The sequence below is a fragment of the Sinocyclocheilus anshuiensis genome, unplaced genomic scaffold (assembly GCF_001515605.1).
Source record: "Sinocyclocheilus anshuiensis isolate Anshui unplaced genomic scaffold, SAMN03320099.WGS_v1.1 scaffold1365, whole genome shotgun sequence".
Lineage (NCBI taxonomy): Eukaryota > Metazoa > Chordata > Actinopteri > Cypriniformes > Cyprinidae > Sinocyclocheilus > Sinocyclocheilus anshuiensis.
The window spans coordinates 2,069,338-2,097,148 of NW_015551032.1; the positions used below are offsets into that span (position 1 = coordinate 2,069,338).

Consider the following 27,811-nt stretch of genomic DNA (forward strand, 5'->3'; position numbering starts at 1 on the left):
TATATAAAATCTAGAAAATTATATGTCAGGTGCTGATTTAAGCAATTAATGACCCTTTGATAAAGGCTTCTGACCTTCTGTCACATGGTAAGTGTTAAGCTAGTCCTAACGCAGCTCTGCTCACGGCACATTAGCACTGGCTCTCATTTATCAGGCTGAGTGAACAGTCAGCATATTCTCACCACAAAAATCTCCCGCTGCACCCCACCCCAGCGCACATTTCTCTACATCTTGATTCATTAGGTGGATGGAAACCAGGCTGCTCTAGCAGAAGGGGGAGAGGAATGTTGTCTACTTTTTTGTTGAACTTCAATGATTCATGCTATTAGCAAACTACAAATTAACAGGTGGATGGTGCTTCTGATTTTCACTTGCACCAAGGTCTGGCAGAGGAAGAGACCCTTGTGACTGAAGGAGTGTGTGACCACATCACCACACTGGTGTTTGGGGTTTATTTATTCACAAATTAAACCAGGTTCTAAAACTAGGGGGCATTTACATTATTAATATTTCTATGGACATTAAAATATTTTAAATATTTTATTTTCATGGAGCAATAAACCAAAAAAAGTTGCACCCTCTGAATTAATCTATTAACTACCATAGATTCTGTTGTTAATGAGATGATAGTTTGTAAATTCGTTAATTTCTATACTGAGGCCATCGATAAGATACCAAGGTGGGGCTCCACATGTTTGGCTCTTACTTTGGGGTTTGGATGTCGGCTGATGATGAGGCTGACTGGGCCGGGTCCACATTCACTCAGGATAGCATAGGCTTCACTCAACGCTGCGTGTCTCAGGCTCACAGAATCCACCTCCAGGAGCTGGTCTCCTCGACTGATACACACATACACACAAGTCAATATAATCAAGGATTTGATCAAAACTGAACACTAAAAAAATTAACTGTTTTCCACATTCAAAATAAAGGCAAGAAATGTTTCTTGAGCAGCAAATCAGCATATTAGAATGATTTCTGAATAATCATGTGACACTGAAGACTGGAGTAATGATGCTGAAACTTCAGCTTTGCCATCACATGGATAAATTACATTTTAAAATATAACAAAATACAAAAAGTAATTTAAAATTGTAACAATATTTCACAATATTACTGTTTTTTTACTGTATACAACCTTTGTGAGAATAAGAGATTTCTTTTCAAAACATTACAAAATCTTACCAACCAGAAACTTTTGAATGATAGTGTAAATTGGCAAATTTAACATTCATGCTTTCAGCCTGGACTTAAATGTTGATAACGCTGCAGGACATCTGATATTTTCTGGAAGCTGGTTCCAGCTGTGGGAGGCATAATAACTTAACGCTGTCTCGCCATGTTTGGAGTGAACCTTACATATTTTTAGCCGACTCAATCCTAATGATTTAAGAGATTTATTAGGTTTATATTCAATAAGCACATCCAAAATATATTTAGGTTCTAGACCAGTGAACGATAGAGTATAATATATATCATATATGATAATGGGGATTACCGTTGATGTATGCGGTCCAAGGGTATTTTAAGTGTCAACCCAACTGCATTTGTTGTAAAAAAAAAAAAAGAAAAGAGACATGTCTGAAAGTGTATTATAGGCTTATCTTTCTCTTCAGACAGCTGCAACCACTTTCACAACTAGATCCAACATTCAGGACCTCAATCTCCTGCCATAAAGACCCCATTCATGGGTTTCTGGCTCTTACCGCACATTCTTTTTCGGTCTGTGAGGTGTTTCATCTAAAAAGGAGCGACTACACACAAACTCTAGCAAATCACAAACAAACATGCAAACAACGAAGAACAAACGAGGTTTACTGGATGTTTTATACATTAGAAAGAAATCATCTGCTGCAAACACGTGGACAGACACATTGTGGGCTCTGCAGGGAAAATTAAGATCTATGCGATTGTTCTCCCTAGTGGGGTCTTATTCCTGCCACTCCCTTCCTTTATTAACTGTAAGTGAAGAATTTAAGATGATTGCTCAAAGGGGTCCAGTGTCTGCCAAGTCGGACAAACCAGCACGATCCACTCTTAACTACATGAAATATTTGTTTTTCTTAGAAATTTATTGTCATTTTGTTTTTTTGTTTTTTTTTTCTTTTTCTCAGAAACATGCAATAATGTTTTATTTTCTTAGAAGTGCACCTAAACTAAAAAGGCAAATTTGCTTTGAGCCATTTTTTCTACTGATTAACCACTGTTAAACACTGACAAACTGAAACTTGAATAAGAAATATTGAATTTTAATTTACCACTCAGCAACTGTATATGAGACATGTGAATCTGCGTGGGATGCACATGACCACTATATAACCAAAAGTCTACCTGAGCCTGCTATCCATTTTTGCAACAGATCCTGGCGCCAAGCTGTGGATGTAGATCCCAGGAGTACTGTTTTCCAGTGTTAGACAACAGGCACCGATACCCAGCCCCACACCTGGCTCTGAAACACACACAAAAACAGCACTGCTGAGTCTTATTTCTTCTATTTATCTGGTTAAAGGGATTTTAAATATTCTGTCATAACAGGAGGGAAAGTTTTAATGGTTCATTATTAGATAGATACAACAACTGCTGAGGTGAAATTTCCCACTGAACCTAAGGGAAATCAAGCCTAGAGTCTTTGATTTAAAAGACTTACATATTTGTAATTTAAATAAGCATACTGCAATAATAACCTTCATGTCAAAGAAGTATGTGGTGTCCCTGAACTGAAGAAGTTAACCCAACTCAAATAATGAGAACGGCACTTGGGAGGGTCTATATATTAGCATGACGATCCAAGAATAACAGTTTTCATTTTGGCAGGATGGTTTATTTGGAAACATAATGAACCCAAAACTTAAACACACATTCATCCTGACACACAGGTGTGTGTCTATGCTAATAAAAATAACTTTAAAGCCCATTTCCTTGGAGTAAAAAATATCATGAGCCAATTTCAAATGGAAAGGAGTGTTGCAATAACTTAAGCTGATTATTAAATTAATACAGGCCTAATGTTTAATTCTCAAGACTGTTTTCTTCCCAGAACAATGAAATGTAAAAGTACAATTTACAAAAAGCAAACACGGTACACATGAATAAGCAAAACTATTACTGTGGTGGTACAGCTGTTAATTTTGTATACACTACTGTTCAAAAGTTTAGGGTCAGTAAGAATTTCTTATGGTTTTGAAAGACGTCTCTAATGCTCACCATGGCTGCATTGATTTGCATTGAAAATTACAGCAAAAAAAAAGTAATATTGAGAAATATTATTACAATTTAGAATAATATATTTTTATAATAGAATAGAATAATATAATATATTTTAAAATGTAATTTAAAACAGTGAACAGTATTTTCTCCAGGATTCTTTGATGAATACACAGATCAAAAGAGCAGCCTTTGAAATAAAAATCTTCTGTAACATCATAAGTGTCTTTACTGTCAGTTTTGATCAATTTAATGTGTCCTTGCTGAAAAAAGTATAAATTTATTAATTAAATTAAAAAGTATTAAGTATTAATAAAAAAAAAACACTTACTGAGACCAAACTTTTAAAATGTTAGTGTACCTCTCTGAACTCACTGTGTTTGTTTTATCAAAATGCCATGATTGTACCTTTGTTCAGTGTAACCTCCATGATAATTCGATCTTTGGGACCAGGCCCCTTACGAGAGTCCCCATCTTCAAAGCTAGGAGGGACTGGAGTCCCACCACTGGCATTTGAGTTTGGAGAGCTGGATCTGCTGAGCAGGGTGGGCGTGGGACAGGGTGTAAGACTTGGGCTTCTCAGACGGGTCCGTACTGTTAGGGTAACTACTCCCTTCTTCAGTTGCTGAAAAGGAGAAAAACGTTGTCCATTAGATGCTGAATGGGACTAACACCTACGAATTCTTAGGAATTTATTTTCTTCCAGTAACGTTAAAAATAATTCAACAAAATAGGCCTGAGATTAACAGTCCAGAGGTAATTCTTTTCTGAGGTTTTATGCACCACTGCAGGTGTTTCTGCGGGTGACTGAGCAGTTTACCTTGAAAGTCTGAATGGCCTGCTGGTGTGTGAGGCCTTGGAGAGACTCTCCATTCACCTCCAATATCTCATCACCTGAAAGGTGCAAAAAGAAACATTCACCAGAGAAAAAGCTCAGGATGAAAGCCAAAGACAATGAAAATCCTCATGCCATGTGGTTGAGGTCCAACTGCTTTGATGACAACTCTTACAAGTACATTAGAACTACTGTATCATAATCAAGATTGTCCATCTACCTTCTTTCAGCCTCCCGTCTGCTGCAGCTGCTCCGTTGGGGAAAATTGTCTTGACGAATATACCCATCCTCCCCCGGGCTGAATCCTGCCCACCGACAATGCTGAAGCTGAGACCCTAGACACATTCAAGGACACATCACTATGAGCCTAAATTTACAATAGTGCAAGTGGTGATGTATCTGGTATACAGATATAGAGGTTTCATTGCCCACTTCTATATCCCTTACATTACAATATGAATCAGAGAGTGAATCACCCCAAAATAAATAAAAACCAACAAGATCAAAGCAGTTTTTTATCCAAAATGCTATATATGTGAATCCTCATGGTGACAGCATGTATTGTCATGGGTGCAGGGCCTCCCTCACCTTGCCCTGTCCTTTCATCAGGACAATGTTGGAGATTATGGATGGCTGTGCCAGTCGCCATGGAGATTCCACTTGAACAGTGCTCAGGGAACGAGCTGATTTCTTCACAATTTGATATTCCTGAAGAGGATGATAAAAGAGCTTATGAATAAACAATGAGTTAATAAAATAAGCATTCTTTTTTTTATTGTGATTAACTGAGGTTTCATACATTTGAAATGCTTTGTAAATGTTTTTCTTCATTTGTAAGTCACTTTAAAAGCAACAGCTGAGAGCAAGAAAATGTAAATGCTATTGTGCTAATGTTATTGTGAAGAAAAAGCAAACAAATTGAGACTATTATATTACACATAATACACTATATTTAGGCTTATCATAGAATCTGGAATGCTTGATTTTGATTGGTCAATAGAAGCATTCTGTGGTAAAATATTTTATTAAATAACGATGCTAACCTGTTTATTTGACAGTTGCCCCTGGAAACTGATTTCCTATATTGTTTTTTTTCCCTCACATAATAAAACAATTAAATATACAAAATTATATATTTACAGTCTTTTAGGGTATATTTTAGCAAAAATGACTGTACTTTATGCCTTGCTTGTGCAAAGGCTTATACTTTAAATATGACAAAAAGTGAAGGTCTGAGGTAAGGATTAAACTAATTTCAAACATCTTTCAATTAACTTTTGACGAGCACTGTAATTGGCACAGTTAAGGGAAACATAGGAAAAGCCAAGTCTGGGTAAATAATTCTTGTTTTGGGCCATTGCAACAGAAGGAACTGGAACCAGGCATCAAGTTATACCGAATAAGGTTAAAATGAAAAGGAATGAGCTGAATGCTGCAGCAACCTGTCGGATCCCAACTGTATCCAGCTGCTGAGGGAGGGAGTGTTTGCGTCCTCCTCGTGCTGGCTTTTCTGCAACGTCACTTCCTGTATCACCATTTTCTACGATAAGCTCATCGTCTTCACCAACAGACTCCAGACGGCTTCCTCCACCTGATCATAATGACACCATCAAGACATGAACTTGAAATGTAAACACACACTTAATTCAGTCATTTATATTCACAGCGGGAGAAACTGATCTCCATGTGTCTTAATGTCTCTGCTGATTAACAAGCATAATCAAAAAATAAATAAATAAACGAAGTAAACAACTTCAGTACACTCTGATCTTTTGCAAGAATCTATCATAAAGAAATTAGAATTGGTGGATCCACTCTTGGCCATAATACAGCTTAATCTAATTACAAAATTTTCATGCTCAGCAGTGTTGTGACTTGACACAACCGGACATGTTCGACCTTGGGATCTGCTGCGGAACTTCATTGGTGTGGGGCTTCGGGAACATCCCTTGGGACCCTCAATCCTGCCACATTCCTCTAGTCTGTCAAGATCTGTAAACTGGAAGACAGGAGGCAGAGGGATTTAGGGAACATGCCTTGAACAGAGAGAGGCAGAAAACATCAGACTGGCTCGAAATGAGAAACACTGGAGAAAGCAAATGTTTCCTGTGACACTTCCCTTCACTGTGCAGGACTATAGGGAATGTTGCACACTCATGCTGGTGAACGCTTTCATATTTTCACACAGGGAGATCAAATCTCACGTGTAAATGAAAGCCAATGTTTTCTTGGAGATTTCATAGAGGTGTGGAATGGAAATGTGTCATGTGCTTTAGGCCCTATTATTTAACAATTAAATGTTTGTATTCTAAATTATATAGCTTTACAAAACTAATTTCAATACATATTAAATTATATTAGTATACAATCTATTGAAGTTAGTTCTGCTAAGTAAGATTTTTGCTTTTAGTTTCTTCAAAGTTTAATATAAAAACTAATTTAAGTCAGTACAATTTGCTAGAAAAAAAAAATTAAAGGGATAGTTCACCCAAAAATGAAAATTACCCCATGATGTACTCATCCTCAAGCCATCCTAAGTGTATATGACTTTCTTCTTTCAGACGAATACAATCGTAGTTATGTTAAAAAATGTCCTGGCTCTTTCAAGCTTTATAATGGCAGTGGGTAGTGATTTTTCCACATTCTGGAAGAAAGTAATATACACTTAGGATAGTTTGAGGATAAGTAAATCATGGGGTAATTTTCATTTTTGGGTGAACTATCCCTTTAATACATTTATTCAGCAAGGATGCCTTTTTTAAAACCATTTACTGTAAAATGTTACGAATCTCGAAAAATCAGCATAACTGTTTTCAACATTAATAATTATAAGAAAGGTTTCCTGAGTACAAAATCAGCATACTGGAATGATTTCTGAAGGATCATGTGACACTGCAGATTGAAGTAATGGCTGCTGAAAATTCAGCTTTGCCATCACAGGAATAAATTACATTTTAAAATATATGAAAATAATTATTTTATATTGTAATAATATTTTACTATTAGTGTTTTACTGTATTTTTAATCGAATAAATGCGGCCTTGGTGAGCATAAGATACTTTTTGAAAAAACATTTAAAAATCTTACCATCCATAAACTTTCAAATAAACTTTTTTTTTATGATAATTGTGTCTATCTCATGATCACTGATTTTATATGGTAACCACTAAATGTGCTAAATAAGGTGTTAAAATTTGCTTGACTTGTCACAGCACTTTCAAGTAGAAAATTCTGGGCCAAATTTAAAAGGTTCCACATGCTTAAATGATCACTAATAACTATAAACATAAAATGCAAATCATTATGTTAATTAACTGCAATTATGTAGTCAACTTTACATATGTGGATGTCTTTGTAAGTAAGCTACCATAGAACACTTTGACCTGGAAAAATCCTGCATAACACTGATTGATATTAAGTTGATTTAAGGTTTCTTTAAATGTGTATTGTGTGTGGCAATGGAAGTAGTGGATTTATATTTGTAATAATTTCCAATGGCATTTTGAAGTCAGAAAACCTGCTTCATTGCACCACATTAATACTGCTCTTCCTTGGCTGCTGTGAAAAAAAAATACCACAGTGTTTTCCCCTTCTAACCGCCTAAGCTTTGAGAATGAGCTTTGGTTTATCGCACAGCTCATGCATCCTGAAACAAGTTCAAACAGCAACATGTAAGGGAAGATTCACTGCTCTCTTTTCAGGCACGCAGACAGGAAGCCCTTCCCTCCGTTGTCAGAAATGAGATCTGTCTCCTGCATGAACAAGCTATGCTACGCTATTCCTTAAACCCCATACCTACGTGCCTCACAGGACTCATCGTGACAGTCACAGCTGCGTCCTTCTTCCAGATCCTCCCCTTCCCTATTTTTTGAAAATGTGCTGCCATGTTTTTCCCTCCCTCCCTTTGTCTCATCAAAACCCCTGAGCCTGACACTTCAGAACAGATATGGAGACACACCCAACACTGTCAGCACTGGACGCCCACATAATAGCAACTGCTCACCGCCCTCTTCTGCTGTGGCAGGGTGCTGAAAGGGAGTGTAAGAACATTTTGGACAGATGATTTGGAATGGAAGAGTGAAAGGGGAAAGCAAAAATATGGCAAACTGAAAAAATTATTAGCCCAATTACACTCTCCATTTCATTTTCTGCTTAATAACTTAATGATAGGGTTCTCACACTTTCAGACCAATGAATTTCCATGACTTCACCTTTTCCAGTCATTCATGATCACTGGACAAGGAATTTAAAAAATCTGTTTTATAGAGACTGCACTCAGAAAAAGCCATTTCTAGCTGGTGAAATATTTTAAAGCAGACCATACTAAGGGGAAGAGATTATTAGCTGATGGACCGTGATTCTAGCATACTGCAACCAAGAGCTACGAAAGCCATACAAAAAATGTTGCTGAGTTCCAGCACAAAACTGCAAAAGATGAGAAGTTTATTTTATTTTATTATATTTTATTATATATTATTGTCATAATAACTTCACTTCTTTCATAATGTTCATAAGAATTTTAAAATTCAAAAATGTACAATGCGATCCCTGTAAAGAGTAACTAAACAGAAAGTAGCGTTGTCACGATACCAAAATTATGTCTTCAATATGATACCTGATTAAAATATCACAATACCAATACTGAATCAATACCACAACAAAAACCTAAAACAACAGGAAAAGTAAATGAATAAGATCTCAGAACTTCTGTTTTATTTTTAATAAAAAGCTGAAACCTCTCATTTGACTAGCATGTTCCTGCCCTGATTTTTGAGCATAAAAAAAAAAATCACATTCCAATGCCAAATCTATACATCCATCCACCAACCACCTAGCCCCCCCACCCGTCTACCTACCTATTCATCTATCTACACTCTCAGATAAAAAGGTATAAAAATCTGTCAATGGCGGTACCCTTTCAAAAAGTACCAATATTTACCGTTAGGAACTAATATGCACCAATAAATAAGGTACTAAGGTGCCCCCTCCAGTAACAGCTTTTGTACCTTTTTTTCTTTCCTATCCATCTACCCATCCAGTCATCTACATTCAGTGCTATATATAAAAGGAACTATATATGGTACAGTATCTTTTACTGTCTTGTTTAATATTTTTAAGCTTGAACAGTGTCACTATGAGTAAATGATTGATAAGGACTAGAGGATCACAAAATAACATCTGTCAAAAGTTTCCTGCTGTACAGTGAGACAACCCCAATATTTACTTCCCCAAATTCACAGCTACGATCAGCAGGAGCCATGGAATGCTAATAATATAATTAGACAGCAGGCAGGACGGTGGCTCTTTTCCATTTTTTTTTTCTCCTGAAAGCAAGAACGTGTTCGCATTATAGACAGTGGGGGGCGGTGGGGAATGACCCACTTTACTCTGCACTACAGAACATCTCAAGTAAAGCATCATGGGTGCTGCTCTCTCACTGTATGCAAGAGTTTAATCCTAACACGTTGAGTTGTGTGGTCCTGTCAGTGTGGCATTGATTCAGATAATGGCCGGCATTAGCCATGTTGTCATTACTGATCACCAAACCAGTGCAATGTCTCATTTTGTAAGATTAAACATTAACGCTGTGCGGCATTATTGATTTGATGCATGCCTGCTTGCGCAGAGCAAATGAATAATTTGTTATCTGTGATGAAATGAACAAATGCTGAGCCAATGGTTGCTTAGTAAACAGTGGCACTAATATTTTTCTGCCAAAACAACAAATAAAACCATAAGAACATAAATGGGGCCCTGGCACACAGATGAAAAGAGGCAAACAGATAAAGCAACTGTGCTGTCCTTAAAAGAAAATGCTGTATTTTAAATCACAACATGCTGCAGGTATTTAGATTTTGCTGAAAAATATCAGGAAAGTCTTGTTCTTATCAGACAAACCATTGAAGTATGTTTGCTTTTTATCAAACACCTCAAAGAGGTGCCAGTGAAAGTTTAAGGGAAGACAACAACACATACTCACCCTAACAAACAGATTATGATTATAAAAGCGAACTTTTAATCATAAACACTACCAAAAACAGAAAACCGTCTATTCTAGCTCGATCTGAGGGCAGCTGAGGCAGCACCAGATGAAAGCGGCAGATAATCAGGCAGATAGGCGGCAAACGTACGTACCAATTCCTGGGTGGGCAGTGAAAGGCTGCTGGCCCTCACGTCCTCCACATCCGGCTCCATGTTCTCCTTCTCCTCTCCAGGGGAGGGAGAGGCGTCCGGACCAGAGCACGTGCTCACTAGGTCGGGCAAGCTGGTGGACGGGTACTTGTGGAAGTCCACTTCGGATTCATCCTGGGAAAGGAAGGAAGAGCAGCTGGAGAAAGCATGTTGTGTGCCGTCGTTGAGCCTGTGAGTATTTTTAACTTTATCTCAGAAAGCCGAGCGGCGAGGCCATCAGTGCTTCACTGTTCAATTTTTTAGCTGCTACAACATCTGCTTATGACATTTAATGTGCTTGAATGGCTGACACACTTTATACAAGGACCACATCAAGAACTGCTCATCATTCGAGCATGAAGATGCTTCCCAGTGCAATGACACAATTATTGATATAATATGAGGTTGATTTGCTTATGAATTCAAACTCACCCTGCTGGCCACTACCAGCTGCACAAGTCCAGCAGTGGAGCGCAGGACAGCTACAGCCTCCTGGTGTGAGAGTCCAACCAAGGAGTGACCGCTTATCATCAGTAACTCGTCACCTGCCTTCAGTCGGCCATCTCTGAAATCAAAAAACATCCAAAGCATGATCAGGTCATCCCCATCTCAGTAGAAATAAAGTGGTACACTTTGATAAAATGTGATGTGTAATGTTATAATACAGATTTTATAATGTTTTTATAATAGAATCACATGATGAATGAGTTTGCACAGTTTTGTGAAGTTTTGAGTTTACTTTAAGCATTTATAGGCTTTTGGGTACACTAACTCAAGATCATGATTTTAAATGACGCTGTTATACCAGTCCAAATGCAAAGGGTCAACTTTTTTTTTTTTAAATAATTATTGACCTTGAGAGTCCAAAGAATTGTACTGCACTGGTTTTATTGATGTTGAGCAAAAATCCTAGGACTAGTTCGCAAAAGTAGGTTTATTACATAATCTCAAGAATTTAATGAACAAATTGATTGACAGCAGTGGCCCTAGAGGCAAAGTTGTTCAGAATGAGGAGATCTATCATATGATATAAAGATCTAGTGTATGTGAATATCTGGACATTTTTTGCAATCTGAGGTCATTTACCATAGAAATATTGTTTTTGAAACTTTCAACTGTTATAGTGCCACCTATGGTCCGATCTCAATGAAACTTTGCATGCTTGTTTAAAACCATTATTCACATGTGCTCACCTAGTTTCATTAAGTTTTGAATTTTCGTTTAGGATTTATAGGCTTTTTTGGTATATTTGGCCACACCCATATTTTTAAATGACCCTGTTATAGCTGTCCAAATGCAAAAGTTCAACTTTTTTTGATAATTATTTAACATAAAGAGTCCCGAGAATTGTACTGCAGGTGTTTTTTTTGTTTGTTTTTTTTTTAGATTGAGCAAAAAACCTAGGACTAGTTTGCAAAAGTAGGTTTTTTTTACATACCAGAAATGAAATCAGAGATAACCATTTTGTTTGTCTAGAGCCAAGGATTCCAATGATATAAGACACGACTCTATGACAAGTTATGAGCGATTTTGCGTTTTTTCATCGCTGTAGCGCCCCCTATTGGCCGATTGGTGTGAGTCTTTGCCAGTCTCTCCCCAAATTGAGCTCTAGTTTGGTCTGCACAATCAGTTTTACGGCAGAAAAATTATAAAAATCCTTACAATTACAATAGGGTGTCAGCGCTTTGCGATTGAACCCGTAATTAATGACAAAATGTATCTGAACTGAGAGAACACAGCACATATTCCAAACTATTTTTATATTTGATGTCCTTGATGACCATCTGTCATGTGCCAAGAGAAGGAATTATCTACTTTTGGAGCTTCAAAATTGTCTAAAATTAATTCTGGATCATCCACATTAATTTGAACTATTTATTCATCTAGAAGGTGCAAATTATGCAATAACCACTGAGTTCAGAGCAAAAGGAGACTAGTTTCATCATGCTTTTATCAAGAAAAAGAATTTAGGCATAATATCCCACAAAGACGTCTCTGTCTCTGCTACATTCTTCCATTTCCAAATGTCCTGCAGTTTGGATCGTTCCAGCCTGACCACTCAAGTGAAGCTTCATTACGATGAACAGTGTGCAGTGAAGAGAGAAAGATTCAAAATCGTAAAGCCTCTCACTGGTCAAAATCCTCAGGGCTTCAGTCACAGACGAAGGAATCTGAGGTTATCTCAGTGTCAGACATTTTATAAGAGCAGGAAACTTCATAACTACCCACATCATGCTGTATTGATGGCCCTGATCTGACCACCAGGCCACCTCTTGCTCCACACTAGAAAGAAAGATTTGGAAAGCAGCCAGTTCGACCAATATGCATGATTAATGTCTACAGGTTTCTCAGAAATGGCCCCCCATTAAAACTGTGAGGGAGAAAATGTTGTACAGCTCAATTATAACAATAAACCCTAGTCAACCCAAATATAGCCCGCTCTGACTGTAGGCGATGTGGGGGAGCTGCGTATGTATTTTCCAACAGATGTGCAACATCTCATGAATTTGTATATCTGAAATCAGTTAATTTTTTTGGGTCCCGAGGCAAAGCCACAAGGGCCTAATTTCCCTGAACACATCTATTTAACTTAACACATCACCTAGGGGGAGTAATTCACATTCTTCGAGGCAACGAGGGTTCATTTCAGCTTTTGGCTTATTATCACCATCAGGTTGTTGTGCTTCCTCCAAACTTTGTCAAAGTGTGCATTAATGAATCACAAAGGGAAGCAAGTCAGCAAATTCTTCAATGTCTTGCAGCTTAAAACAGAGTTTGAAGGGAGAAACACGTGAATGAGGAAGAAAAGATTTCTACAGTATTAAAAAAAAAAAAATTGTTATTCCTTATACAATGTTTGTATAAGTGAAGGAATATTTCACGTTAGAATCACATGCTGACTCTGTCTAGCTTTGCAAAATGACAGCAATTTGCTTACATACCACGGTACTGCAGATCACTAGATGTGGAAATCACCAGGAAGCCGGGGATATGATATTTCATTGATATCTGGGTCATGATATGACAATATTTTTTTTTGTCTATATGTATTAAAAATTACATTGTTCATCTGTACTTCATATCAGTGCTTTGCATGTAATGCATGTTTATTTTATGATATGTTGTATATATATTTTATGATATATTGTGCATCCCAAATACAAATAAAATAATGTAAACAGTTCAATTAAATATTCAATATTCACAAACACTGTTAAATTACCATAATTACTAATATGATACTATTTACTTTATAATTGATCAGTGTCAGTAAATAGTGAATATTTAATTATACATGCTCATTTTGCTCGTTTTTACATCTACACGTACACAGGTATTTTTATAAACGGGGTTTTTCCTTCTTCCGTTTTTAAAAAAATCTCTGTCCACATGAAAATGCAAATGCATGCTATGAAGCACTGTCAAGAGCATGCCAAACCAACAGGTGGCGATATAATCTCAACCGTAAATCCATGTTGGCCAATCAGAAGCCTGAAAAAGTCTCCAGTAGGTGGAGATAACAGCTCAGGCTTCGACGTCACAAGCCAAAAACTCCTGTCTACACGATAACACTGCAACCGGAGTTTTTGAAAATCTTCATCCTGGCAGGCGTTTTCAAAAATGTTCGGTTTCAGTGAACTGGTGCTGCGTCTGCGTGTGGACGAATGGCCAAACCGCGTAGAAAAAGCTGTTCGTGTGGACAGGGCCTTAGATTACCTATGCCATCATAGTTATTAAAAACATATAATAATTCATATAATAATAAACTTCTGATACCTCATGAACTGGTCATAATCATATATATGGCAGCGTGACTATTTTGTGTGCATTGTATGTGAGGGTGTCACAATGGCTTTGAAGATTAATGAGTATCGTGGACGTGGAGGGCACTCAAGACTTCCCGACACTCGCATATGCATGAGATGCTGATTGAGCAGGGTCACCACAGCACCTACTGTTGTCACGGCAGCAAATGAAAACTTTTGCAAATGAAATCAGTTTACCTCTGTGCAGCTCCTCCCTCCTCCACGTGGGCCACGATGATACCGTGAGGAGAGCGCTTGGACCCTCGACCGCCTGTGATCTGGATACCCAGTCCATCCTGACCCTTCACCACGTGCATCTTCCAGATCCGGCTGCCCTCACGGGGCTGTAGAGAACAGGGGGATATTTATCCGTATGGTGCAACAATCAGGAATGTTCTTCATTATATAACACTAAATAAACCGCAAGCCCTGCAGCAGCTGTTTTGTGGTTAAACTTACATTACAGTTCTCAAAATGCTTCCTATTTTATGCTGCATTTCTTGCAAAAATAACTACTGATCATCTCTGAACAGGAGGTGAACAGGAGGAAAACTTTAGGAGCACCTGTTTCTGACAGATTCAACAGCCACTTCTTTCACTCTCTGAGCTGCACGTCATCAGTCTTAATATGTTCACTGCCATTACTGTTCATTAATGCTCTTGTCCTTCGATAAAATATGAAATTTACTCTCAAATATGAATTCAGATGACATTTTAAGTCAAATGTTTTGGATCTGAAGTGTAATATGTTTACTTGTGCAGTTTGTTCTTTCTTCCTGTCTGCTGTGGCATTAACTGAAAAAAAGCAAAATGAGGTGAGCTTTTTGTGATTTTTTTTGTCTATTATGATGGCTAAATAGCTTTTAACAATAAATAAAAGATGTTATTACTCTCTGCCTTTGAATGAATAACTGACAACAAAATAACCAACAGCTTCATAAAATGAGGTTAAATGGAAGTGATCCTGATTCTCAACTCCAGTTGTAGGAAAAACAAACATCTTCCTTACTGAACTTAAAAAGTCCATAACATATAATAATGCCATGACATTCAGTGTGCGTTTTTTTCCGTCAGCCTTTACATCAAAATGAACTTATGCAATATAAAAAGTGATTTAATAAAGTCATTAAATATTTTAAATACCAAGACAAGGCACAAATCACAGTTTACTATAAAATTATTTGAGAAAAACAAATAGCAATTAATTATGCAAACAATGAATCCAAGAGGACAGTGCTTTCATCACCTGTAAAAATGTAAAGTGACTTTGGTAGCACTGCAGGACTACTGTAGCCTTACTCGAAAGGCAGTGTTTGAATGCATGAATTCATTTCAGCCAGCGAGCCATTTATAGCTATTGTGCCTGACATCAAAGCTTTTCTAACAGTAACACTTACACAGAAGCCCATGAATTTTCAAAAACCATTTCAAAGACGTGTAATGAAATTAGCCTAAAATATATTTTTAAACAATATTCCAAACAATTATTCTCTTGTCATACTAATTTGATCTTACATTACCTTTCATTTTGTTACCATGTTGTCATTCAAAGCTCTGTTTTAGTGTCTGTATGCACAGAGTTAAAGGAAATATTGGGTTTTTTCAATGTTAAAAATGGCTAACATTAGAAGCCAAAACATACTGAAACACAAATAAACACTGGCAAGATGTTAACATGGTGGAAGAAAAAAAAACACTGGTATTCTTTACAGACTTGCCACAATTACTTTTTAGGTATTAGCTAAATATTCTATTGTATAAAAGATTTAAAGAAGTTTTTTTTAAAGAAATTATTACTTTTATTCAATAAGAATGCATTAAATTGATTAAATGTGACAGATTTTTTTTGTAACAGTGTAGAAGTCTTTACTATTGATCTTTTCAACTTTTGATCCAACAAAGTGTCGTGGAAAAAAAGTTGTCAAGGTTTTCACCAACATATTAAGCAGCACATTAATTTCAACATTGATAATATGAAACATAAGCACCAAATCAGCATATTAGAATGATTTCTGAAGGATCATGTGACACTGAAAACTGGAGTAATGGCTGCTCAGCTTTGCCATCACGGGAATAAATTACAGCTTTAAAATATATTAAAACAGAAAACAGTACTTTTAAATTGTAACAATATTTCACAATATTACTGTTTTACTGTATTTTTAAATTAAATAAATGCAGCCTTGGTTAGCATAAGAGACTTATTTTTTTTTTAAGAACATAAAAAGAATCTTACTGACCCCAAACTTTTGAATGGTAGTGTATGTCTGACTATTCAGCCTAGATAGAGGGTGCTTCTAGGTTTCTAGCCTGCTTAGAAGAGCTCATTATTTTTGCAATTCCGCTTGGTGCCTCTTGTGGCGCAGAAACACCTTTAAGACTCCTTCCCAACATGACAGTTGGGTTAGCACACACCTCAGAACTATAAACATGCTGCCACTTGTTCACGTTTCCTTTGAAATCTGTCTAGGAGAGGGGCATGTTCTCAAGGAAAGCCTGTCGGCAGGATGAATCACCGACACGGGATATCTGACTGAGATGGTCTTCTGCCACCTCTCTTCTCACGTTCGCACGCTTTTCCTGGTCACTGTCAAAATAAGCTTGCACATCCTCCCACTGACATGCTCCTACCCAGTGCTTGCACAGACACATTAATGCTACTAATTACTTGCATGGTAATCTCTGTAGGACTGTAAAGGAAATGTATTTTATTACATTGGAAAAGTGTATTTTAGAGGGAGCACATCATTAATGTTAGACATGACAGATTAAATTTAACAGTGTTATTAAATTACATTTTATTAAATTATTTTTAAGATTAAAGCTGCAGTCCGCAAGTTTTGCCTCTTTGTCACCATCTCTTTTTGAAAACCTGGAATTGCAGCTGTGTGCGGAATTATCTAGCTTGCGTGGGTTGTGAGTCGGCGTGGCTGAATCTAATGTTCTGAAGAGTATGTGTGGCAGTCAGTCACCGCACCGGTGTGGATATTTACTGTACTTCGCAATCACAGATTCTAGCCTACGTCTTGGAATATGACCCAAATAAGAATTCTCACCGTATTGCCATCTGAACAAGTAAGTAACAAGTCTGCCACGTTTGTTCTGACCAACTGAGGAAAAAAGCATTACCATAAATCTCGCTACCAATGGTGATTAAATCTAAAGATCGGTTAGCTCATATCACATCAAACCGTTCAAATTATTATTATTGTTATACTTTATTCTCAAATGATTAATGTTAACAACATCAGCATTGGTGACTATGAGTATAGTGTGTATTCAATTTCTGCACAGTCTAATCTAATTGATTTCGGATAATTTTTAACCAAAAAAAGTTACGTAATACCCAATAACAAGCAATAATAATAATCATTTTAAAAATCTAACAATCAGCCTAAAACCAATATGGTACCCATATTGTGCATCCCTATTAAAAATATAACCCACCTCAAGCCCTTCAAAGAGCATGTATTTGCTAAATCTGTGTGGGAGAACTTTTTAAAATTTAATTTTAAATGTTAGTTAAGGACACAGTTATACAATTAAGCATATGGATTCAGTCTGTTGTCCTCTCATGTGGCTTTCCGAAAATGGCTTTTTGCAGAATCTCATGGAACCCACACCTTGTCGGTTTTTGAAATCCCGTGTGATGGTTCAAAATCAGACCCATACAGCTTTTTGGGATGACCCCTCCAAGCAGTTCTTCCAACCACTGACACATGGATACATCTAGAAGAACACTTATGGTTATTTTGAGTGAGCCACTCAGTCTAATGTCACAAGACTTACATGCTCCAAGGAACACTAGCGGTCCCGATGAAGAATCAAATCGGAAACATATGCAGTTAGCCGCACTATGGGGTCCAAACTTCTAATTACAACATGAGCATCAACCAACCACTCATTCAACTTCAAAGCAAAGTCAATGGCAGAGTGCGCAAATGTTCAGATATGTGCACTTTAAGGGTGTTTCCAAAGACTTTAAAGTGCCCTCTTTTCTGTTTATTTGCTTAGCTTTTTAATAGAGACATTTCATGCCATAATCTGTGCAACTTTTCCGCAGACACAACAGACTTCAAACAGTTTGGCTTTATAATATAGAACACATTATAATGTGGACCGTTTTATAATTTACACTATTTCATAATATATAATATAGCTTTTTAAAATAAAGTATGTATTTAATATATTTGTAATTGAATATGTTTATTATCTAAAATGTAGAAATTGTATTAATACATAATTATTTTTCATAAAACATTTCTATATCATATACTAATTTTAAATATTTTAATGTTTACATAATATTCTTTTAAAGTCCTAGTAGATTCAAGCATTAATTCAATTCTGCACTTTTTTGAATAACCAGTTCCAACAGCTTACATTAAAACAATAGTTTTCTTACTGTTATATTTCTTACCTGGCTGGAAGGTTCACTGTTTATTGACTCTGTTTTGTAGCTTTCAGACAGGGGTGAGTGGAATCGGCTAGGTAGGGTGGCTGTGCTCCCCACTTTCATGTGATTGGATATCAGCACTGAGGAGCCAATGACTGGACTATAATCGGTCGGTGTGTCCTGAGGGGTGCTGCTCTCTGGGGATGTGACCTCTGCCTCCATGGAGCTGTAGCCATTCTCATGCTCAAAGTCCCAGCTATCTTTACTGTCTTTGCTGTCACGAGTGAAGGAGGAGCGGGAAATTACACCAAATTTGCGGGTTCGTTTGCCGTTCTGTCCATTCTGTGTGGGGCTGCCTGCAGGCTCGGAGGAGACATTGCGCTGGTGCTCATTAGAGACGTCCACAGATTTGCCTCCACTGCCATTGCATGGAGGGAGAGGAGCCTTGCGTTTAATTCTTCGCAGCATGATCAGGTAGATGCAGCCTCCATTCCAGCACTGGTCCGCCAAGTAACTGTGAAGAAATAAGAAAGAAAATGAACAAACTGCTACTACACGATCCCAATGAAAGTCAACCGGTTTGATACCAAAATAAACATGTTTTGTCCCTCAGTACTAAGGATTACAGAGCTGTCCATCAAATCAAACATTTACAATCACATTAAATACACTGCCCTGCAGTCAAATGCATTTTTACAGATCACACACAGGTGACCTATTTTCTCTGTGGAACACCAAAAAATAATTTTTAAATAGTATCTTGTCCACTCTTTTACATGTAAGTGAATTAAGACTTGGAATGTAAAGCTGTTAAAACCTAAAAACATATCCACTGTAGCTCTGTTTTGTGCATTCAAGAGAGCTCATGAGAAGTCCACAGTCCACAAAACCAGTCCAAATTCTTGTTTATAAATCCGATCTGGTTCTTGAGGTCAAACACTGACTCGATGATTTGGCTAATATCGACCTAAATTTTGGTCTATTTCTCAGATCAAGTTATTGTATGACTTCAGAAGACTTGGAATATAACACACAAGTTGCTTGGTCCACTTTTATGATATATTTATGGTACATATTGTCAGTCCTCATACTAAGAAGGGCACGCATGATATTTAATGGTTAAAAAAATAAGCAGCACAACCGTTAAAAATAATAATACGTTTCTTGAGCATCAAATCAGCATATTAGAATGATTTCTGAAGGATCTGTTTAGCCGTCACAGCAATAAATTACATTTTAAAATCTATAACATTTTCATTCATATTTATTAATATATTAATATTTCACAACATTATTGTTTTTACAGTATTTTTGATCCAACAAATACAGCCTTGGTGAGACTCTTTTGAACAATAGTGTATATTGCACCTTATGTGTTTTATGTTAGATCATTCGACAAAATCATACAAGTTTTAGAACAACATGAGGAAGAGAAAAATGAAGATATTTTGTGAAATGTTTGGTGTTCCACAGAAGAAAGTAAGCACTGGTTTGGAATGGCATGACAGCAAATAAATCATAACTTCATTTTTGGGTGAACTATCCCTTTAAAGCAGACCAAACAAAAACATAGACAAACTGCTGAACAACCATCTAGCCTTAAGAAATGTTATATTAGGTCAAAAGAGCACACACACCTTGAGTTTAACTGATGTCAGGGTCCCAGGGTCAAATGAATGAACAGTGTCCTTCAATATTATGGTAACACTACATCCAGTGCTGCACACAGACCTAACTAACTGTGGCTGAGGGAATTGTTTCCCTAGTTTTCCATGCTTTCAGCCGTACAATAGCATAGGGGAGTGGACTTTCTATGAGAATGACGAGCCATACTGACAGTGCTGATGTAACACAACAAAGCATTTGCTTACATCCCCTAAAAAGCAAGCCGGACAATGGAGGAGATACTAGGGCTGCATGATTATGACAAAAATGATAATCGATTATTCCCTTGAAATTGTAATTGTGATTATTATTTACGATGATCACAATTTATATTGAGTGATGTTTATACCATTGTTTGGAGCAACTGCATTCCATATTTTAAATGAAAATAAACAAGCTGAAAACACTCAAACTGAAAAACTTTTTTGCTTGTTGACATCTATACAGTATATCCAGCGTTATCAGTACAATAACATGGTACACTATATGTTACTATCATTCACCTCTTAAAGAATGTATGTTTCATGACATACCTCACTTAAAGTAGTAGTCATGTATATAACAACCTCTTTCGGCTCAAATAATCTGTCAAAAAGATGCATTCTGCACTCTGGCCAGCTGCTAATGACAGAGTGAGGTCACCTGAGTCTGTTGTTTAGATGATTACAGAGCCTGCACATGCAAACATATCATATGAATTCATCATCAAGATTAGCAAGAGCTGTTTTTAAATAAACGACATGCACGATAGCTTCAGGTCTGATTCTCTCTGGAGATCAGGATCAATGAGGTATGCAAATGCAGTCATATTAGATCTCCTGGAACTAATACATGCAAGGACTGAAAGTACTGGCACGCTAAAAATACAACAAAGTGAGGAATGTTCAGGAAATGTCGATGAAGATCACAATTCCCTGAAGAAGAAAGCAGAGTTTTTATGCCGTTTCTGACAGCGTGCTTGCTTGGAAGTTTCAGACGTTTTCAGGTAAGAAAGCACATCTCTGGAATTTGTTGGTTTGACACACTGTCTAAAGCGCTAAAGCAGCTGTGGTCTCATTTTTGTTCAATAGGAGACAACGGACTTTGGGCCTCTAGTTGTTGTGGTGTTTCTTTCCCTCCGTCATCTAGCTGATAATGAAAAGTGGCTGACCCATTTCTGTCGTGATCTGTTTTCCGTGAGCTTCCCTTTTTGATAAGAACAAAGTTTGTAATGTTGTGGGACTCGAGACAAAAATCGTCCCACATGAAAATCAATGGAAAAAGGAGAAAATATCTCAACATAACTCAACTGAATCTATCTTGGCACAAATTTGCCACATGCAAAATCCAAATCTGCATTCCTGGATTCTGATGACAGTCCCAATCTCAAGGCAGACTGGAAAAGTTACACTGCATTCCAAATGATTCAGATAGATGACACTTTGTCTGTCTCGGCTGCGTAAAAAACCTTATTGCACGCTGCAACACTATTATCTTACTTGTAGCCCTTAAAACCTTCACAATGCTACTGATGACATATGTCACATGTGGACAATTGGTGTGCATGTCCTAACAACTGCACCCTGCGTAACTGCAATTACATTGTGCCAAAACAGAAAAAACAAGGTGAAAATATTTGAGGATAAGTTGTTTGTTTTCTTAAGAATATTAGAAGTTGCAATGAAACGGAAATAACGGCAGTAACAGATTTGAAAAGGAAAAAATGTTGGGCAGTGACTTGTTTTTGACTGTGCATGGGGTTTAAAGGGATAGTTCACCCAAAAATGAAAATTTGATGTTTATCTGCTTACCCCCAGGGCATCCAAGATGTAAGTGACTTTGTTTCTTCAGTAGAACACAAACCAAGATTTTTAACTCAAACCGTTGCAGTCTGTCAGTCCTATAATGTAAGTGGATGGGAATCACGGCTAAAACATACAATAAAACTAAAAAAAAACATACACAAACAAAACCAAATTAAACCTGAAGGATCATGTGACACTGAAAACTGGAGTAATGGCTGCTCAGCTTTGCCATCACGGGAATAAATTACAGCTTTAAAATATATTAAAACAGAAAACAGTACTTTTAAATTGTAACAATATTTCACAATATTACTGTTTTACTGTATTTTTAAATTAAATAAATGCAGCCTTGGTTAGCATAAGAGACTTATTTTTTTTTTAAGAACATAAAAAGAATCTTACTGACCCCAAACTTTTGAATGGTAGTGTATGTCTGACTATTCAGCCTAGATAGAGGGTGCTTCTAGGTTTCTAGCCTGCTTAGAAGAGCTCATTATTTTTGCAATTCCGCTTGGTGCCTCTTGTGGCGCAGAAACACCTTTAAGACTCCTTCCCAACATGACAGTTGGGTTAGCACACACCTCAGAACTATAAACATGCTGCCACTTGTTCACGTTTCCTTTGAAATCTGTCTAGGAGAGGGGCATGTTCTCAAGGAAAGCCTGTCGGCAGGATGAATCACCGACACGGGATATCTGACTGAGATGGTCTTCTGCCACCTCTCTTCTCACGTTCGCACGCTTTTCCTGGTCACTGTCAAAATAAGCTTGCACATCCTCCCACTGACATGCTCCTACCCAGTGCTTGCACAGACACATTAATGCTACTAATTACTTGCATGGTAATCTCTGTAGGACTGTAAAGGAAATGTATTTTATTACATTGGAAAAGTGTATTTTAGAGGGAGCACATCATTAATGTTAGACATGACAGATTAAATTTAACAGTGTTATTAAATTACATTTTATTAAATTATTTTTAAGATTAAAGCTGCAGTCCGCAAGTTTTGCCTCTTTGTCACCATCTCTTTTTGAAAACCTGGAATTGCAGCTGTGTGCGGAATTATCTAGCTTGCGTGGGTTGTGAGTCGGCGTGGCTGAATCTAATGTTCTGAAGAGTATGTGTGGCAGTCAGTCACCGCACCGGTGTGGATATTTACTGTACTTCGCAATCACAGATTCTAGCCTACGTCTTGGAATATGACCCAAATAAGAATTCTCACCGTATTGCCATCTGAACAAGTAAGTAACAAGTCTGCCACGTTTGTTCTGACCAACTGAGGAAAAAAGCATTACCATAAATCTCGCTACCAATGGTGATTAAATCTAAAGATCGGTTAGCTCATATCACATCAAACCGTTCAAATTATTATTATTGTTATACTTTATTCTCAAATGATTAATGTTAACAACATCAGCATTGGTGACTATGAGTATAGTGTGTATTCAATTTCTGCACAGTCTAATCTAATTGATTTCGGATAATTTTTAACCAAAAAAAGTTACGTAATACCCAATAACAAGCAATAATAATAATCATTTTAAAAATCTAACAATCAGCCTAAAACCAATATGGTACCCATATTGTGCATCCCTATTAAAAATATAACCCACCTCAAGCCCTTCAAAGAGCATGTATTTGCTAAATCTGTGTGGGAGAACTTTTTAAAATTTAATTTTAAATGTTAGTTAAGGACACAGTTATACAATTAAGCATATGGATTCAGTCTGTTGTCCTCTCATGTGGCTTTCCGAAAATGGCTTTTTGCAGAATCTCATGGAACCCACACCTTGTCGGTTTTTGAAATCCCGTGTGATGGTTCAAAATCAGACCCATACAGCTTTTTGGGATGACCCCTCCAAGCAGTTCTTCCAACCACTGACACATGGATACATCTAGAAGAACACTTATGGTTATTTTGAGTGAGCCACTCAGTCTAATGTCACAAGACTTACATGCTCCAAGGAACACTAGCGGTCCCGATGAAGAATCAAATCGGAAACATATGCAGTTAGCCGCACTATGGGGTCCAAACTTCTAATTACAACATGAGCATCAACCAACCACTCATTCAACTTCAAAGCAAAGTCAATGGCAGAGTGCGCAAATGTTCAGATATGTGCACTTTAAGGGTGTTTCCAAAGACTTTAAAGTGCCCTCTTTTCTGTTTATTTGCTTAGCTTTTTAATAGAGACATTTCATGCCATAATCTGTGCAACTTTTCCGCAGACACAACAGACTTCAAACAGTTTGGCTTTATAATATAGAACACATTATAATGTGGACCGTTTTATAATTTACACTATTTCATAATATATAATATAGCTTTTTAAAATAAAGTATGTATTTAATATATTTGTAATTTAATATGTTTATTATCTAAAATGTAGAAATTGTATTAATACATAATTATTTTTCATAAAACATTTCTATATCATATACTAATTTTAAATATTTTAATGTTTACATAATATTCTTTTAAAGTCCTAGTAGATTCAAGCATTAATTCAATTCTGCACTTTTTTGAATAACCAGTTCCAACAGCTTACATTAAAACAATAGTTTTCTTACTGTTATATTTCTTACCTGGCTGGAAGGTTCACTGTTTATTGACTCTGTTTTGTAGCTTTCAGACAGGGGTGAGTGGAATCGGCTAGGTAGGGTGGCTGTGCTCCCCACTTTCATGTGATTGGATATCAGCACTGAGGAGCCAATGACTGGACTATAATCGGTCGGTGTGTCCTGAGGGGTGCTGCTCTCTGGGGATGTGACCTCTGCCTCCATGGAGCTGTAGCCATTCTCATGCTCAAAGTCCCAGCTATCTTTACTGTCTTTGCTGTCACGAGTGAAGGAGGAGCGGGAAATTACACCAAATTTGCGGGTTCGTTTGCCGTTCTGTCCATTCTGTGTGGGGCTGCCTGCAGGCTCGGAGGAGACATTGCGCTGGTGCTCATTAGAGACGTCCACAGATTTGCCTCCACTGCCATTGCATGGAGGGAGAGGAGCCTTGCGTTTAATTCTTCGCAGCATGATCAGGTAGATGCAGCCTCCATTCCAGCACTGGTCCGCCAAGTAACTGTGAAGAAATAAGAAAGAAAATGAACAAACTGCTACTACACGATCCCAATGAAAGTCAACCGGTTTGATACCAAAATAAACATGTTTTGTCCCTCAGTACTAAGGATTACAGAGCTGTCCATCAAATCAAACATTTACAATCACATTAAATACACTGCCCTGCAGTCAAATGCATTTTTACAGATCACACACAGGTGACCTATTTTCTCTGTGGAACACCAAAAAATAATTTTTAAATAGTATCTTGTCCACTCTTTTACATGTAAGTGAATTAAGACTTGGAATGTAAAGCTGTTAAAACCTAAAAACATATCCACTGTAGCTCTGTTTTGTGCATTCAAGAGAGCTCATGAGAAGTCCACAGTCCACAAAACCAGTCCAAATTCTTGTTTATAAATCCGATCTGGTTCTTGAGGTCAAACACTGACTCGATGATTTGGCTAATATCGACCTAAATTTTGGTCTATTTCTCAGATCAAGTTATTGTATGACTTCAGAAGACTTGGAATATAACACACAAGTTGCTTGGTCCACTTTTATGATATATTTATGGTACATATTGTCAGTCCTCATACTAAGAAGGGCACGCATGATATTTAATGGTTAAAAAAATAAGCAGCACAACCGTTAAAAATAATAATACGTTTCTTGAGCATCAAATCAGCATATTAGAATGATTTCTGAAGGATCTGTTTAGCCGTCACAGCAATAAATTACATTTTAAAATCTATAACATTTTCATTCATATTTATTAATATATTAATATTTCACAACATTATTGTTTTTACAGTATTTTTGATCCAACAAATACAGCCTTGGTGAGACTCTTTTGAACAATAGTGTATATTGCACCTTATGTGTTTTATGTTAGATCATTCGACAAAATCATACAAGTTTTAGAACAACATGAGGAAGAGAAAAATGAAGATATTTTGTGAAATGTTTGGTGTTCCACAGAAGAAAGTAAGCACTGGTTTGGAATGGCATGACAGCAAATAAATCATAACTTCATTTTTGGGTGAACTATCCCTTTAAAGCAGACCAAACAAAAACATAGACAAACTGCTGAACAACCATCTAGCCTTAAGAAATGTTATATTAGGTCAAAAGAGCACACACACCTTGAGTTTAACTGATGTCAGGGTCCCAGGGTCAAATGAATGAACAGTGTCCTTCAATATTATGGTAACACTACATCCAGTGCTGCACACAGACCTAACTAACTGTGGCTGAGGGAATTGTTTCCCTAGTTTTCCATGCTTTCAGCCGTACAATAGCATAGGGGAGTGGACTTTCTATGAGAATGACGAGCCATACTGACAGTGCTGATGTAACACAACAAAGCATTTGCTTACATCCCCTAAAAAGCAAGCCGGACAATGGAGGAGATACTAGGGCTGCATGATTATGACAAAAATGATAATCGATTATTCCCTTGAAATTGTAATTGTGATTATTATTTACGATGATCACAATTTATATTGAGTGATGTTTATACCATTGTTTGGAGCAACTGCATTCCATATTTTAAATGAAAATAAACAAGCTGAAAACACTCAAACTGAAAAACTTTTTTGCTTGTTGACATCTATACAGTATATCCAGCGTTATCAGTACAATAACATGGTACACTATATGTTACTATCATTCACCTCTTAAAGAATGTATGTTTCATGACATACCTCACTTAAAGTAGTAGTCATGTATATAACAACCTCTTTCGGCTCAAATAATCTGTCAAAAAGATGCATTCTGCACTCTGGCCAGCTGCTAATGACAGAGTGAGGTCACCTGAGTCTGTTGTTTAGATGATTACAGAGCCTGCACATGCAAACATATCATATGAATTCATCATCAAGATTAGCAAGAGCTGTTTTTAAATAAACGACATGCACGATAGCTTCAGGTCTGATTCTCTCTGGAGATCAGGATCAATGAGGTATGCAAATGCAGTCATATTAGATCTCCTGGAACTAAAACATGCAAGGACTGAAAGTACTGGCTAAAAGTTAAAAATACAACAAAGTGAGGAATGTTCAGGAAATGTCGATGAAGATCACAATTCCCTGAAGAAGAAAGCAGAGTTTTTATGCCGTTTCTGACAGCGTGCTTGCTTGGAAGTTTCAGACGTTTTCAGGTAAGAAAGCACATCTCTGGAATTTGTTGGTTTGACACACTGTCTAAAGCGCTAAAGCAGCTGTGGTCTCATTTTTGTTCAATAGGAGACAACGGACTTTGGGCCTCTAGTTGTTGTGGTGTTTCTTTCCCTCCGTCATCTAGCTGATAATGAAAAGTGGCTGACCCATTTCTGTCGTGATCTGTTTTCCGTGAGCTTCCCTTTTTGATAAGAACAAAGTTTGTAATGTTGTGGGACTCGAGACAAAAATCGTCCCACATGAAAATCAATGGAAAAAGGAGAAAATATCTCCACATAACACAACCAAATCTATCTTGGCACAAATCTGCCACATGTAAAATCCAAATCTGCTTTCCTAGATTCTGATGACAGTCCCAATCTCAACGGCAGACTGGAAAAGTTGCACTGCATTCCAGATGATTCAGATAGATGACACTCCGTCTGGCTAGGCTGCGTAAAAAGCTTAGTGTATGCTGCAACCCCATTATCTTCTTTGTAGCCTTTAAAACCTTCACAATTCTACTGCAATGATGTCCTTCCAGATAGCATATATCACATGTGGACAACTGCTGTGCATGTCTCAACACCTCCACCCTGTCTAACTGCATTTACATTGTGCCAACAGAAGAAAAACAAGATGAAAATGTTTGAGGATAAGTTGTTTGTTTTCTTTAGTATTTTTGAAGTTGCAACGAAAAATAAATAGTGACAGTAACGAATTTGGAAAGGAAAAAA

General features: G+C 37.1%; 1 protein-coding gene across 3 annotated transcripts in view; it reads right to left on the reverse strand.

Moving 5' to 3' along the window:
* LOC107661237 (PDZ domain-containing protein 2-like) overlaps nt 1-27,811 on the reverse strand; it is a 61,555-nt gene that overhangs the window by 12,008 nt on the left and 21,736 nt on the right. For 2 of the 3 annotated variants that reach the window (XM_016450735.1, XM_016450736.1), the window contains exons 1-13: nt 20,050-20,126; nt 18,437-18,926; nt 14,215-14,360; nt 10,643-10,775; nt 10,175-10,345; nt 5,939-6,038; nt 5,482-5,630; nt 4,628-4,747; nt 4,260-4,374; nt 4,025-4,098; nt 3,613-3,829; nt 2,332-2,449; nt 707-839 (exon numbers count right to left, since the gene is read on the reverse strand). In XM_016450735.1, the coding sequence (XP_016306221.1) occupies nt 707-839; nt 2,332-2,449; nt 3,613-3,829; nt 4,025-4,098; nt 4,260-4,374; nt 4,628-4,747; nt 5,482-5,630; nt 5,939-6,038; nt 10,175-10,345; nt 10,643-10,775; nt 14,215-14,360; nt 18,437-18,880 (1,920 nt within the window). In that variant the 5' untranslated portion in view covers nt 18,881-18,926; nt 20,050-20,126. Of the gene's footprint in view, nt 1-706; nt 840-2,331; nt 2,450-3,612; nt 3,830-4,024; nt 4,099-4,259; nt 4,375-4,627; nt 4,748-5,481; nt 5,631-5,938; nt 6,039-10,174; nt 10,346-10,642; nt 10,776-14,214; nt 14,361-18,436; nt 18,927-20,049; nt 20,127-24,447; nt 24,938-27,811 lie in introns of those variants that run through there. The other variant, XM_016450738.1, reaches the window with a different exon arrangement.